At 60.5% G+C, this 13,606-nt stretch overlaps 1 protein-coding gene across 5 annotated transcripts in view; it reads right to left on the bottom strand.

Annotated features, from left to right (window-relative positions):
• The window catches only part of LOC122553861 (dynactin subunit 1-like), a 203,046-nt gene that overhangs the window by 150,760 nt on the left and 38,680 nt on the right, over positions 1-13,606 (bottom strand). For 2 of the 5 annotated variants that reach the window (XM_087992308.1, XM_087992310.1), the window contains exons 6-7: positions 10,562-10,579; positions 2,240-2,260 (exon numbers count right to left, since the gene is read on the bottom strand). The exons of 2 other annotated variants lie outside the window; for them this stretch is intronic. In XM_087992308.1, coding sequence (XP_087848434.1) covers positions 2,240-2,260; positions 10,562-10,579 — 39 coding nt within the window. The remainder of the gene's footprint in view (positions 1-2,239; positions 2,261-10,561; positions 10,580-13,606) is intronic. One more of the 5 variants, XM_087992316.1, reaches the window with a different exon arrangement.

The raw sequence follows: 13,606 nt of genomic DNA, 5'->3' as shown, positions 1-13,606 counted from the left end.
AGACCAAAGAGCACTCCAGCACAGGAACAGGCCCTTCGGCCCTCCAAGCCTGTGCTGACACATTTTGCCCTTCCCTTACAGGATCCATACCCCTCTATTCCCTTCCTATTCCTGTATCTGTCCAGGTGTTTCTTGAATGCTGCTGTTGTATCTGCTTCCACCCCCCTCCTCTAGCAGCACGTCCCAGGCACTCCCCACCCTTTGGGTGAAACACCTCCCTCGCACATCTCTTTTAAACATCTCCCCCCCCCACCACACCTTAAACCTGTGTCCCCTGGTAACTGACCCCTCCACCCTGGGGAAAAGCCTCATATTTCCCACTCTATCCCTGCCATTCACAATAGTATAAACTTCTATCAGGTCGCCCCTCAATCCCCTGCGTTCCAGAAGGACAAACCCAGTCGATCCAACCTTCCTTCATAGCGAAAATCCCCCAGTCCAGGCAACATCCTGATAAACCTTTCCTGTACCCTCTCCAAAGCATCCACATCCTTCTGGTAGAGGGGTGACCAGAACTGGACGCAAGAATGGTGGAGGTGGAATCTTATAGAGGCCTATAAAATTCTAGGGATTCCAACAAGAGTAGACAGGATAGACGCCTGAGCGATGCCCAGATCCAGGAGTCAGTCTGAAGATATGGGGTAGGCCACCTTGGACAGAGACAAGGGAAAACGTCTTCATCCAGACAATGGAGAGTCTGGGGAATGTGTTCCCATAGAAAGCAGTTGAGGCCAAAATATTGGATGATTTCAGGGAGGAGTTGGTATAGCACATTTCTGACTGAGGGAATCAAAGGGTATGGGTGAAGAACGGGAATAACAGATTAGCCTCAACCATCATGAACCATGCTCGAAGGGCTGAATGGCCTATAAACAGTTGAGAAGCCTTCATGAAGCCGTACGCCTAAAAATGAGTCACATCTCTCCCTGTTTTGTTAGCTTCAAGCGTTGTGAACAACGTTAGCCCTGCATCCTGTAGTGGTTTCTTGTACAGTAATCTCTGCTGTGAGGAAAACTGATGGAAATCCCAGCACCTGGTTTCTCTCTGCAGCAAGCAGTCAATGCACCTAATGCTATACTGACCTCTGGTACAGAAGAGCCTGAGTTCAGAAGGACACATGTTCATGGAGTATCCATATTTCTATCCACCTCGGACAGTACATCATCAAGAACTCTCATAGATTCTTTCAACACAATATCCAGTCCATAAAACCATAGTGACTCTGATTGGTCAGACTGCAAATGTCTAAGTCTCTGGCGAGAACCTTAATATTGGATTGCAGCTCCTTCTCCATTATGGATGTGAGGAAAGCGGTTAGGTTTGCTGCTTCAAACAGAGGAAGTGCTGGAGATAATGGAGAGAAATATAGAGTTAATACTGCAAGTCCACTGACCTTACTGCCACAGAGTCAGACTGCATGGCAACAGACCCTTTGGTCAGTGTTAACTCTGTTGATCTCTCCACAGATGCTGACAGATCTGCTGAGTTTCTCCAGCACTTCTTGTTTTTGTTTCAGATCTCTAGCATCACAATAGTTTGTTTATTATAGTTGCCTCCCATCTGATTACTCAATTTCTTGAATAAAGCTGCTACATTTACTGGCTGGGACCAGTCTCCAGTCAAAGCAATTTTGGAAAATGTAACTGACGTGTTGTCACTTCTTTCAAGCCCCGAGGATACAGACTATCCAGTTTTAGGATCAATCATTTTTTTCAGCACGTCTTCCCTGGTCAGTGTGATCGTTTTCATTTCCTCCTGATCTATTGCTTCCTGATTTTAATTACCCTGTGAGAAGATTTTTAAAGCCTCTGCCATTCCATTAGTTTCCCCAATCGAGTCCCCAGCCTCCCACTCCCATTCCCACTGTTAGAGTCACTTGAACTCACTACCTGACCGTGCAGTCCCCCTCCCCCGATAGACCAGAGTTACACTGTCCACTCCATGCTCTGGTGCTTGTAGTCAACTCTGTTGCAGTTCTGAACAATCGTGGCGGTGTTTGCCAGCACCAATACGCAGGCTTTGTGCTGACTGTGATCTCAGTGCTGCTGGAGTACTGTACATGGTCCAGCTCCCAGACAGCCAACAGAGATCACACCTGTGACAGGCTCCAAACACATGGATCTTTCAGATCTTCACCCAGCCCCTCTCCCATATCCACTACACCCAGGTTACAATGCCTCTGGCAGCTCACATTATCCGCCTGGAAGAAGGATTCCCATTACCACTGGCCGGTGCTCACCTTGGTGCGTCTGGCAGGTTGCTGTGGACGAGGAGCCAGAGGAGAAGGAAAGGGGGAGAGAGCAACAGTGCACAAGCAGCAGCAGCAGCAGCAGCGACCGACCGACCGACACAACAGGAGATTGGATAGAGAGAAAAACAGCATCACAGTTAGTCAAGAGCCAGTGATTTCAGAGACAGTGGAATGGGGAACAAACGACTGGACAACAGTGGTTACCTTGGGCTGCAGCAGCCCAGGACCTCAGGTGTCCATAGCTCAAGGAACCAGGTAACCAGCATTGCAGTCAGTGATTCCTCACCCAGAGTGGCAGTTAGTGCAACAAACAACACACACGTACAGCAAGAGTTAGCTCCCCACGCCCAGTCAGCACCAACCAGGGCACTCTCACTCAGCACCCACCCTGCTCACACCCACCCCGCTCACACTCACCCCGCTCACACTCAGCACCCACCCTGCTCACACTCACTCAGCACCCTCCCTGCTCACACTCACCCCGCTCACACTCACCCCGCTCACACTCAGCACCCACCCTGCTCACACTCACTCAGCACCCACCCTGCTCACACCCACCCCGCTCACACTCACCCTGCTCACACTCACTCAGCACCCTCCCTGCTCACACTCACCCCGCTCACACTCACTCAGCACCCTCCCTGCTCACACTCACTCAGCTCACACCCCGCTCACACTCACCCAGCTCACACTCACTCAGCACCCACCCTGCTCACACTCACCCCGTTCACACTCACCCTGCTCACACTCACTCAGCACCCACCCTGCTCACACTCGCTCAGGGCCCACCCCGCTCACAACACACTCAGGGCCCACCCCGCTCACAACACACTCATGGCCCACCCCGCTCACAACACGGCCTCGCTCAGGGCCCACCCCGCTCACACTCGCTCAGGGCCCACCCCGCTCACACTCGCTCAGGGCCCACCCCGCTCACACTCGCTCAGGGCCCACCCCGCTCACAGCCCAACCTCGCTCAGGCCCCACCCCGCTCAGGGCCCACCCTCGCTCACAACACGCTCAGGGCCCACACTCGCTCACAACACGCTCAGGGCCCACCCTCGCTCACAACACGCTTCAGGGCCCACCCCGCTCACAACACGCTTCAGGGTCCACCCTCGATCCGGGCCCACCCCGCTCACAACTCGCTCAGGGCCCACCCCGCTCACAACTCGCTCAGGGCCCACCCTGCTCACGCTCGCTCGCACAGAGCCCACCCGGCTCACGCTCGCTCGCACAGGGCCCAGCCCGCTCTCGCTCGCTCGCTCGCGGCCCACCCCGCTCTCGCTCGCACAGGGCCCACCCCGCTCTCGCTCGCACTAGGCCCACCCCGCTCTCGCTCGCTCGCACAGGGCCCACCCCGCTCTCGCTCGCTCGCACAGGGCCCACCCCGCTCTCGCTCGCTCGCACAGGGCCCACCCCGCTCGCACAGGGCCCACCTCGCTCTCGCTCGCTCGCACAGGGCCCACCCCGCTCTCGCTCGCTCGCACAGAGCCCACCCCGCTCGCACAGGGCCCACCCCGCTCGCACAGGGCCCACCCCGCTCGCACAGGGCCCACCCCGCTCGCACAGGGCCCACCTCGCTCGCACAGGGCCCACCCCGCTCTCGCTCGCTCGCACAGAGCCCACCTCGCTCGCACAGGGCCCACCTCGCTCGCACAGGGCCCACCCCGCTCTCGCTCGCTCGCACAGGGCCCACCCCGCTCTCGCTCGCTCGCACAGAGCCCACCCCGCTCGCACAGGGCCCACTCCGCTCTCGCTCGCTCGCACAGGGCCCACCCCGCTCTCGCTCGCTCACAAAGGGCCCACCCCGCACTCGCTCGCTCACAAAGGGCCCACCCCGCACTCGCTCGCTCACAAAGGGCCAACCCCGCTCTCGCTCGCTCGCACAGGGCCCACCCCGCTCTCGCTCGCTCGCACAGGGCCCACCCCGCTCACGCTCGCTCGCACAGGGCCCACCCCGCTCTCGCTCGCTCGCACAGGGCCCACCCCGCTCTCGCTCGCTCGCACAGGGCCCACCCCGCTCTCGCTCGCTCGCACAGGGCCCACCCCGCTCTCGCTCGCTCGCACAGGGCCCACCCCGCTCTCGCTCGCTCGCACAGGGCCCACCCGCTCTCGCTCGCTCGCACAGGGCCCACCCCGCTCTCGCTCGCTCGCACAGGGCCCACCCCGCTCTCGCTCGCTCGCACAGGGCCCACCCCGCTCGCACAGGGCCCACCTCGCTCGCACAGGGCCCACCTCGCTCGCACAGGGCCCACCTCGCTCGCACAGGGCCCACCCCGCTCGCACAGGGCCCACCCCGCTCGCACAGGGCCCACCCCGCTCGCACAGGGCCCACCCCGCTCGCACAGGGCCCACCCCGCTCTCGCTCACTCGCACAGGGCCCACCCCGCACTCGCTCGCTCGCATTGGGCCCACCCCGCTCTCGCTCGCTCGCATTGGGCCCACCCCGCTCTCGCTCGCTCGCACAGGGCCCACCCCGCTCTCGCTCGCTCGCATTGGGCCCACCCCGCTCTCGCTCGCTCGCACAGGGCCCACCCCGCTCCCGCTCGCTCGCACAGGGCCCACCCCGCTCACGCTCGCTCGCACAGGGCCCACCCCGCTCTCGCTCGCACAGGGCCCACCCCGCGCTCGCTCGCACAGGGCCCACCCCGCTCTCGCTCGCTCGCACAGGGCCCACCCCGCTCTCGCTCGCTCGCACAGGGCCCACCCCGCTCTCGCTCGCTCACACAGGGCCCACCCCGCTCACACAGGGCCCACCCCGCTCACACAGGGCCCACCCCGCTCACACAGGGCCCACCCCGCTCTCGCTCGCTCACACAGGGCCCACCCCGCTCACGCTCGCTCACACAGGGCCCACCCCGCTCACGCTCGCTCACACAGGGCCCACCCCGCTCACGCTCGCTCACACAGGGCCCACCCCGCTCACGCTCGCTTGCTCACACAGGGCCCACCCCGCTCACGCTCGCTCACACAGGGCCCACCCCGCTCACGCTCGCTCACACAGGGCCCACCCCGCTCCCGCTAGCTCACACAGGGCCCACCCCGCTCCCGCTCGCTCGCTTACACAGGGCCCACCCCGCTCACACAGGGCCCACCCCGCTCTCGCTCGCTCACACAGGGCCCACCCCGCTCTCGCTCGCTCGCACAGGGCCCACCCCGCTCTCGCTCGCTCGCACAGGGCCCACCCCGCTCTCGCTCGCTCGCACAGGGCCCACCCCGCTCTCGCTCACTCGCTCACACAGGGCCCACCCCGCTCTCGCTCGCTCACACAGGGCCCACCCCGCTCTCGCTCGCTCGCACAGGGCCCACCCCGCTCTCGCTCGCTCACACTGGCCCACCCCGCTCACGCTCGCTCGCACAGGGCCCACCCCGCTCTCGCTCGCTCACACAGGGCCCACCCCGCTCTCGCTCGCTCACACAGGGCCCACCCCGCTCTCGCTCGCTCACGCAGGGCCCACCCCGCTCTCGCTCGCTCACACAGGGCCCACCCCGCTCTCGCTCACACAGGGCCCACCCCGCTCTCGCTCGCTCACGCAGGGCCCACCCCGCTCTCGCTCGCTCACACAGGGCCCACCCCGCTCACGCTCGCTCACACAGGGCCCACCCCGCTCTCGCTCGCTCACACAGGGCCCACCCCGCTCACGCTCGCTCACACAGGGCCCACCCCGCTCTCGCTCGCTCACACAGGGCCCACCCCGCTCACGCTCGCTCACACAGGGCCCACCCCGCTCCCGCTCGCTCACACAGGGCCCACCCCGCTCCCGCTCGCTCACACTGGCCCACCCCGCTCTCGCTCGCTCACACAGGGCCCACCCCGCTCCCGCTCGCTCGCTCACACAGGGCCCACCCCGCTCCCGCTCGCTCACACAGGGCCCACCCCGCTCGCACAGGGCCCAGCCCGCTCGCACAGGGCCCAGCCCGCTCGCACAGGGCCCAGCCCGCTCACGCTCGCTCACGCAGGGCCCACCCCGCTCTCGCTCGCTCACACAGGGCCCACCCCGCTCACGCTCGCTCACACAGGGCCCACCCCGCTCACGCTCGCTCACACAGGGCCCACCCCGCTCACGCTCGCTCGCACAGGGCCCACCCCGCACTCGCTCGCTCGCACAGGGCCCACCCCGCTCTCGCTCGCTCGCACAGGGCCCACCCCGCTCTCGCTCGCTCGCACAGGGCCCACCCGCTCTCGCTCGCTCACACAGGGTCCACCCCGCTCTCGTTCGCTCACACAGGGTCCACCCCGCTCTCGCTCGCTCACACAGGGCCCACCCCGCTCACGCTCGCTTGCTCAGGGCCCACCCGCTCTCGCTCGCTCGCACAGGGCCCACCCCGCTCACGCTCGCTTGCTCAGGGCCCACCCGCTCTCGCTCGCTCGCACAGGGCCCACCCCGCTCTCGCTCGCTCACACAGGGCCCACCCCGCTCTCGCTCGCTCACACAGGGCCCACCCCGCTCACGCTCGCTCACACAGGGCCCACCCCGCTCACGCTCGCTTGCTCACACAGGGCCCACCCCGCTCACACAGGGCCCACCCCGCTCCCGCTAGCTCACACAGGGCCCACCCCGCTCCCGCTCGCTCACACAGGGTCCACCCCGCTCTCGCTCGCTCACACAGGGCCCACCCCGCTCTCGCTCGCTCACACAGGGCCCACCCCGCTCTCGCTCGCTCGCACAGGGCCCACCTCGCTCTCGCTCGCTCGCACAGGGCCCACCCCGCTCCCGCTCGCTCCCACAGGGCCCACCCCGCTCTCGCTCGCTCGCACAGGGCCCACCCCGCTCTCGCTCGCTCCCACAGGGCCCACCCCGCTCCCGCTCGCTCCCACAGGGCCCACCCCGCTCACACAGGGCCCACCCCGCTCACACAGGGCCCACCCGCTCCCGCTCGCTCCCACAGGGCCCGGCCAGGTCACGCTCGCTCGCTCAGGGCCCACCCCGCTCACGCTCGCTCGCTCAGGGCCCGGCCAGCTCACGCTCGCTCGCTCAGGGCCCACCCCGCTCACGCTCGCTCACTTGCTCACACAGGGCCCACCCTGCTCTCGCTCGCTCACACAGGGCCCACCCCGCTCTCGCTCGCTCACACAGGGCCCACCCCGCTCTCGCTCGCTCACACAGGGCCCACCCCGCTCACGCTCGCTCACACAGGGCCCACCCCGCTCACGCTCGCTCACACAGGGCCCACCCTGCTCTCGCTCGCTCACACAGGGCCCACCCCGCTCACGCTCGCTCAGGGCCCACCCCGCTCACGCTCGCTCACACAGGGCCCACCCCGCTCACGCTCGCTCAGGGCCCACCCCGCTCACGCTCGCTCACTTGCTCACACAGGGCCCACCCCGCTCTCGCTCGCTCACACAGGGCCCACCCCGCTCTCGCTCGCTCACACAGGGCCCACCCCGCTCACGCTCGCTCACACAGGGCCCACCCCGCTCTCGCTCGCTCACACAGGGCCCACCCCGCTCTCGCTCGCTCACACAGGGCCCACCCCGCTCACGCTCGCTCACACAGGGCCCACCCCGCTCACGCTCGCTCACACAGGGCCCACCCCGCTCACGCTCGCTCGCACAGGGCCCACCCCGCACTCGCTCGCTCGCACAGGGCCCACCCCGCTCTCGCTCGCTCGCACAGGGCCCACCCCGCTCTCGCTCGCTCGCACAGGGCCCACCCGCTCTCGCTCGCTCACACAGGGTCCACCCCGCTCTCGTTCGCTCACACAGGGTCCACCCCGCTCTCGCTCGCTCACACAGGGCCCACCCCGCTCACGCTCGCTTGCTCAGGGCCCACCCGCTCTCGCTCGCTCGCACAGGGCCCACCCCGCTCACGCTCGCTTGCTCAGGGCCCACCCGCTCTCGCTCGCTCGCACAGGGCCCACCCCGCTCTCGCTCGCTCACACAGGGCCCACCCCGCTCTCGCTCGCTCACACAGGGCCCACCCCGCTCACGCTCGCTCACACAGGGCCCACCCCGCTCACGCTCGCTCACACAGGGCCCACCCCGCTCACGCTCGCTCACACAGGGCCCACCCCGCTCACACAGGGCCCACCCCGCTCCCGCTAGCTCACACAGGGCCCACCCCGCTCCCGCTCGCTCACACAGGGTCCACCCCGCTCTCGCTCGCTCACACAGGGCCCACCCCGCTCTCGCTCGCTCGCACAGGGCCCACCCCGCTCTCGCTCGCTCGCACAGGGCCCACCCCGCTCCCGCTCGCTCCCACAGGGCCCACCCCGCTCTCGCTCGCTCGCACAGGGCCCACCCCGCTCTCGCTCGCTCCCACAGGGCCCACCCCGCTCCCGCTCGCTCCCACAGGGCCCACCCCGCTCACACAGGGCCCACCCCGCTCACACAGGGCCCACCCGCTCCCGCTCGCTCCCACAGGGCCCGGCCAGGTCACGCTCGCTCGCTCAGGGCCCACCCCGCTCACGCTCGCTCGCTCAGGGCCCGGCCAGCTCACGCTCGCTCGCTCAGGGCCCACCCCGCTCACGCTCGCTCACTTGCTCACACAGGGCCCACCCTGCTCTCGCTCGCTCACACAGGGCCCACCCCGCTCGCTCACACAGGGCCCACCCCGCTCACGCTCGCTCACACAGGGCCCACCCCGCTCACGCTCGCTCACACAGGGCCCACCCTGCTCTCGCTCGCTCACACAGGGCCCACCCCGCTCACGCTCGCTCAGGGCCCACCCCGCTCACGCTCGCTCACACAGGGCCCACCCCGCTCACGCTCGCTCACACAGGGCCCACCCCGCTCACGCTCGCTCAGGGCCCACCCCGCTCACGCTCGCTCACTTGCTCACACAGGGCCCACCCCGCTCTCGCTCGCTCACACAGGGCCCACCCCGCTCTCGCTCGCTCACACAGGGCCCACCCCGCTCACGCTCGCTCACACAGGGCCCACCCCGCTCTCGCTCGCTCACACAGGGCCCACCCCGCTCTCGCTCGCTCACACAGGGCCCACCCCGCTCACGCTCGCTCGCTCAGGGCCCACCCCGCTCACGCTCGCTCACTTGCTCACACAGGGCCCACCCCGCTCACGCTCGCTCGCTCAGGGCCCACCCCGCTCACGCTCGCTCACTTGCTCACACAGGGCCCACCCCGCTCTCGCTCGCTCGCTCAGGGCCCGGCCCGCCCACACTCGCTCAGCGCTTCACTTGCATGTGTTTGTCTATGAGCATGGGAATTAGTGCGCCTGCCTTTTTACGAGGATGACACTAAGGGTCCGTACACATGCGCACGTCTTTGTCCTTGTAAACACGCACGTCCCCGTCCACATCCCCACGCACGCACGTCCACGTCCCCGTCCCCATGCATGCATGTCCCCGTTCCCGTCCACACACATGTCCCCGTCTACGTCCCCCTCCCCACGCACGCACATCCCCGTCCCCGTCCACACGCACGCACCCGTCCACACGTATGTCCCCGTCCCTGTCCACACATGCGCACATCCTCCTCCTCATACACAAACACATTCTCACATATCAGTGCTCTGCTCTGCCCCCAGTGGAAGTAAATATTTCATTTGATACGAGGATAAGAACTAGTCACAGGATTCCAGGTGTACTCTAACTCATGGCCTGCCCAGTTTTGGCAGGCCCTTCCTATTTCTCTGCTCGATTCCCTTTGAAATAAAGGCCTTGGCTCAATTGATCTTCTCTATGACGAACCAGATTTGAATGCTAGCTTGTTATGTATCATGCACAAGGATTCTCTGTTCTGAGGCTTTCTGCAGACTTTCCCTAGTTAAATAATATTCATCTCTATCCTTCCTGCCAAAGTACAGAACTTATTCACAACTTACTTTCCTACCTACCTTTATCTCATCAACTAAACGTTTGCTTTCTTCATTCAAGTCACTTTGATAGTGAACAATTGTAGTCCCAGCACAGGTCTCTGTGGCACACCACTCATAACATCTTGCCAAACTGCTAATAACCTATTTCTTCCTGTCTCCATTATCCCACCCCTCACACCGTGAGCTCACACACAGGCACAGCAATCAGACCTACACACTGCTCACAAACACATTTCATATCCACTCTCCGGCAACACTGCTTCAGTCAAGAGATTCACATGAAACAATCCCCTAGGCAACTCACACACAACCCCACTGAGATTAATGTTTATGGTTATCCATCACCCAACATTATTCAGGAAGAATCCATTTTAAAAAGACAGCATCCACAAGAAACATTCTAGGAAAGGAAACATTAGAAAAAAAATTGGGTACATTTGACTGAAATTAAAAGCAGAAAATATTTAAGACGGAGAAAGCATGCTGTTTGAAGCATGCAGAGGTTGGGAATGGTAAAGATTGAACTGTACCTTTCTCAGTGCTGGGGTCTGCCGCATCATTATGCAAAGGATACAGAGAGACACCGTCAGATATTAAGATGAATGCAGTCTGTTTCAGCTGCTGCCGACTGCCTGCAAATGGCTGCTGAGGCTCTCCACAAACAGAGAGCACAAATCCTGCCCGGCAGTCAACCGACTGGGGGTGGGGGGGGGGGGAAGAGAGAGAGAGAGACAGACAGAGAGAGAGAGAGAGAGACAGACAGACAGAGAGAGAGAGACTGACAGACAGAGAGAGAGAGAGAGACTGACAGACAGACAGAGAGAGAGAGAGAGAGAGAGAGAGACTGACAGACAGAGAGAGAGAGCAAACCAGGGAGGGAGGGAGGATGCACACTCCAAGAAACCAGGGGCCCAGCCTTTAGTCAAGCACCAAGTGTGCCTTGTACTTGCATAATAGGGCAGGCTGCTCACAGCATCGAGCTCCCCAGTCTCTGCAAACACCCTGTGATGAGATCAGTGCTGCTGCTGTCTTCCTCCCTCGCAGAGACAGCTGGGAAAAGCAGAATCCCACAGCTCACCACACTGATCTAATGCTTATCCTGGGAGATGTAGCAGCCTGAGCTGCTCCTCTGTCACTTAGCAACACTAGACATTTGACAGAGTGATAGGTTGTCTGCTCACCTCTGCCACTCCCCCCCCCCCCCCCCATACAATGGGCAAGACTTGGGGGGAGGGGATTTCCATGTCACACTGTAATGCCCTCAGAGTATGGCATCCCATCTGTGCTGCAGCATTACAACCATATCAGGTAATAAACTCCACTACAGCACAGGGGGACCCATTCCGCAGGGGAAACTCAGTGAGCTTTCTCCCAGAACCTCACAAAGATTTGTTCCTTACAACTGTCCAATTATCTTTCAAAAGCCTTCATCAAATCCACCATCGTGGATCCTAATCACTCGTTGCAGAAAGAAGTTTCTCATTGTGTGACTGTTGGTTCCTTTGCCAGCTCAGCAAGACTACCTTCTCAAGGGCAACTCAGGGTTATTTTCCAGCAGACAGAGGTGTTTCAGCTGATCTTTGCCATGCCAGTTAGAAGCACTGAACAATCTACTCTCATTTTTCAAGTGATGGCCTGTCAATGTGTACACTCTAGTGTGTGAAGTGATACTTCCTAAATGTTGGCAGTTCCTAGCTCTCCTCCCTTCAGGCACCAACTTCCTGACATGCACCACACACTGGGTGACTAAATACTTCTTCAAAGCACCTCTAAACCACCTGCATTTTACTATAAACCTCTACCCCTTTGCCATAGGGAAACGTGTCTTCCCATTCACCCAAACTGTGCTCATCATAATTCTGTATACTTCAATCACATTTCCCCCAAGCAGAGCTCTGCTCCAAGGATTACATCCTGGTGAATCTCCCTCGCCTCCACATCCTATAGTGCAGTGACCAGAACTGCACACAATCATGGCCTAACTACTATCACACAGAGCTCCAACATGACCTCCTTGTGCTTACCATCCATGCCTCAATGAATAAGGCTAGTAGCCCATTGGTTTGCTTCACCCCTTTAACCAATGTTATCTCCATGTTATCTCCAAGAGGATCTATGGATAAGTAAACCAAGGCCCCTTTGTTGAGAAGACTCAATATTAATTGCTGGCCTAGCCAACAGGACCCATGTCCCAGACATTTTTTTTTAAATTGTCTTAAATCTGTGTGCTCTAGTTTCTCAATCCTTCCACCAATGAAAACAGAGGCTTTCCTCTTTCAGGCCCTTAGTGATTTTGAACAATTCTATCAAATTTCCTCTTGACCTTCCTCAAAGAGAGTTCCACCCTCTCCAATTTGCCCTTGGGTCAATCCAGTTCACTGCCCTTTAATTTATGCTGAATCTTTACTGTCTTTATGCCAGGATCTAAACACGTCCGCGAACTTCACCTGGTATCTCCGTGCACTCTACTAACATACGTTCCTTTGAGTGTTAATGTGATCCTCCGTGGTATAATATGGACACATTCTGGGCAAGCCACCGTACAACTCCACAACAGAGGGAGACCACTCAGCCCTTTGAGTCTGCTCTGTCATTCAATGACATCATGGTTCACCTGAACATGAATATTAATCAGAAAAACCTAACACTGGCCCTTGATCCTTTTCTCTGGTTGGATAGGTTCATGAATAGGAAAGGTTTAGAGGGATGTGGGCCAAGTGGGACTGTTCTTGTTCGGGAACTGGGTTGGCGTGGACTTGTTGGAGTGAAGGGTCTGTTTCCGTGTTGTGTGTCTCTATGACCATAACCCACTGCTCGCTCCTTCCTTGTCACTTGGTCATTTCAGAAAAAGGGGTGATCTAGAACAACAACTGGAAGTAATTTCTGAAATCCAGAGGGTGGGACAGCTCTGGGATTCTCTCGGTAAAAACAATGACTGCAGATGCTGGAAACCAGATTCCGGATCAGTGGTGCTGGAAGGGCCTGATGAAGGGCTTTTGCTTGAAACGTCGATTTCAAAGCTCCTCAGATGCTGCCTGAACTGCTGTGTTCTTCCAGCACCACTGATCCAGAATCTGGGATTCTCTAGCCTACAGAACTTATATGCACGCTGATTTATTGACAGTTGCATCCCAGGAAATAAAGAGATGGCTGTGGTGCGTAACCACAGATGATCATGTTGAATGATGGAGCAGATGTGAGTACTCAAAACCAGCTGACATCAGCTGTTCCCGAAGTAACCTCCTTCAGTTGCTGCATTCCTCTTCGGACATTTTATTTTCACAAAATTACAATTTTACTTGATGAAAGAACTTTGGATACAATTCAGGCTGGGATACAGGGATTCTTAAAGTCTCAGTAAATATTTTACTTCTCTGTTAGAGTCATAGAGAGATACGGAAACAGACCCTTTGATCCGACTTGTCCATACCAGCCAGCTATCCTAAATTAATCTCGACCCCATTTACCACCATTCGGCCCATATCCCTCCAAAACCTTCCTATTCATATACCCATCCAAATGCCTCTTAAATGTTGCAATTATACCAGCCTCCACCACTTCCTCTGGCAGCTCAT

The sequence above is a fragment of the Chiloscyllium plagiosum genome, unplaced genomic scaffold (genome assembly GCF_037043375.1).
Source record: "Chiloscyllium plagiosum isolate Xiang-an unplaced genomic scaffold, Cpla_swu_hap1 HiC_scaffold_1, whole genome shotgun sequence".
Classification (NCBI taxonomy): domain Eukaryota; kingdom Metazoa; phylum Chordata; class Chondrichthyes; order Orectolobiformes; family Hemiscylliidae; genus Chiloscyllium; species Chiloscyllium plagiosum.
This window is presented reverse-complemented; position numbering and strand designations above follow the sequence as displayed.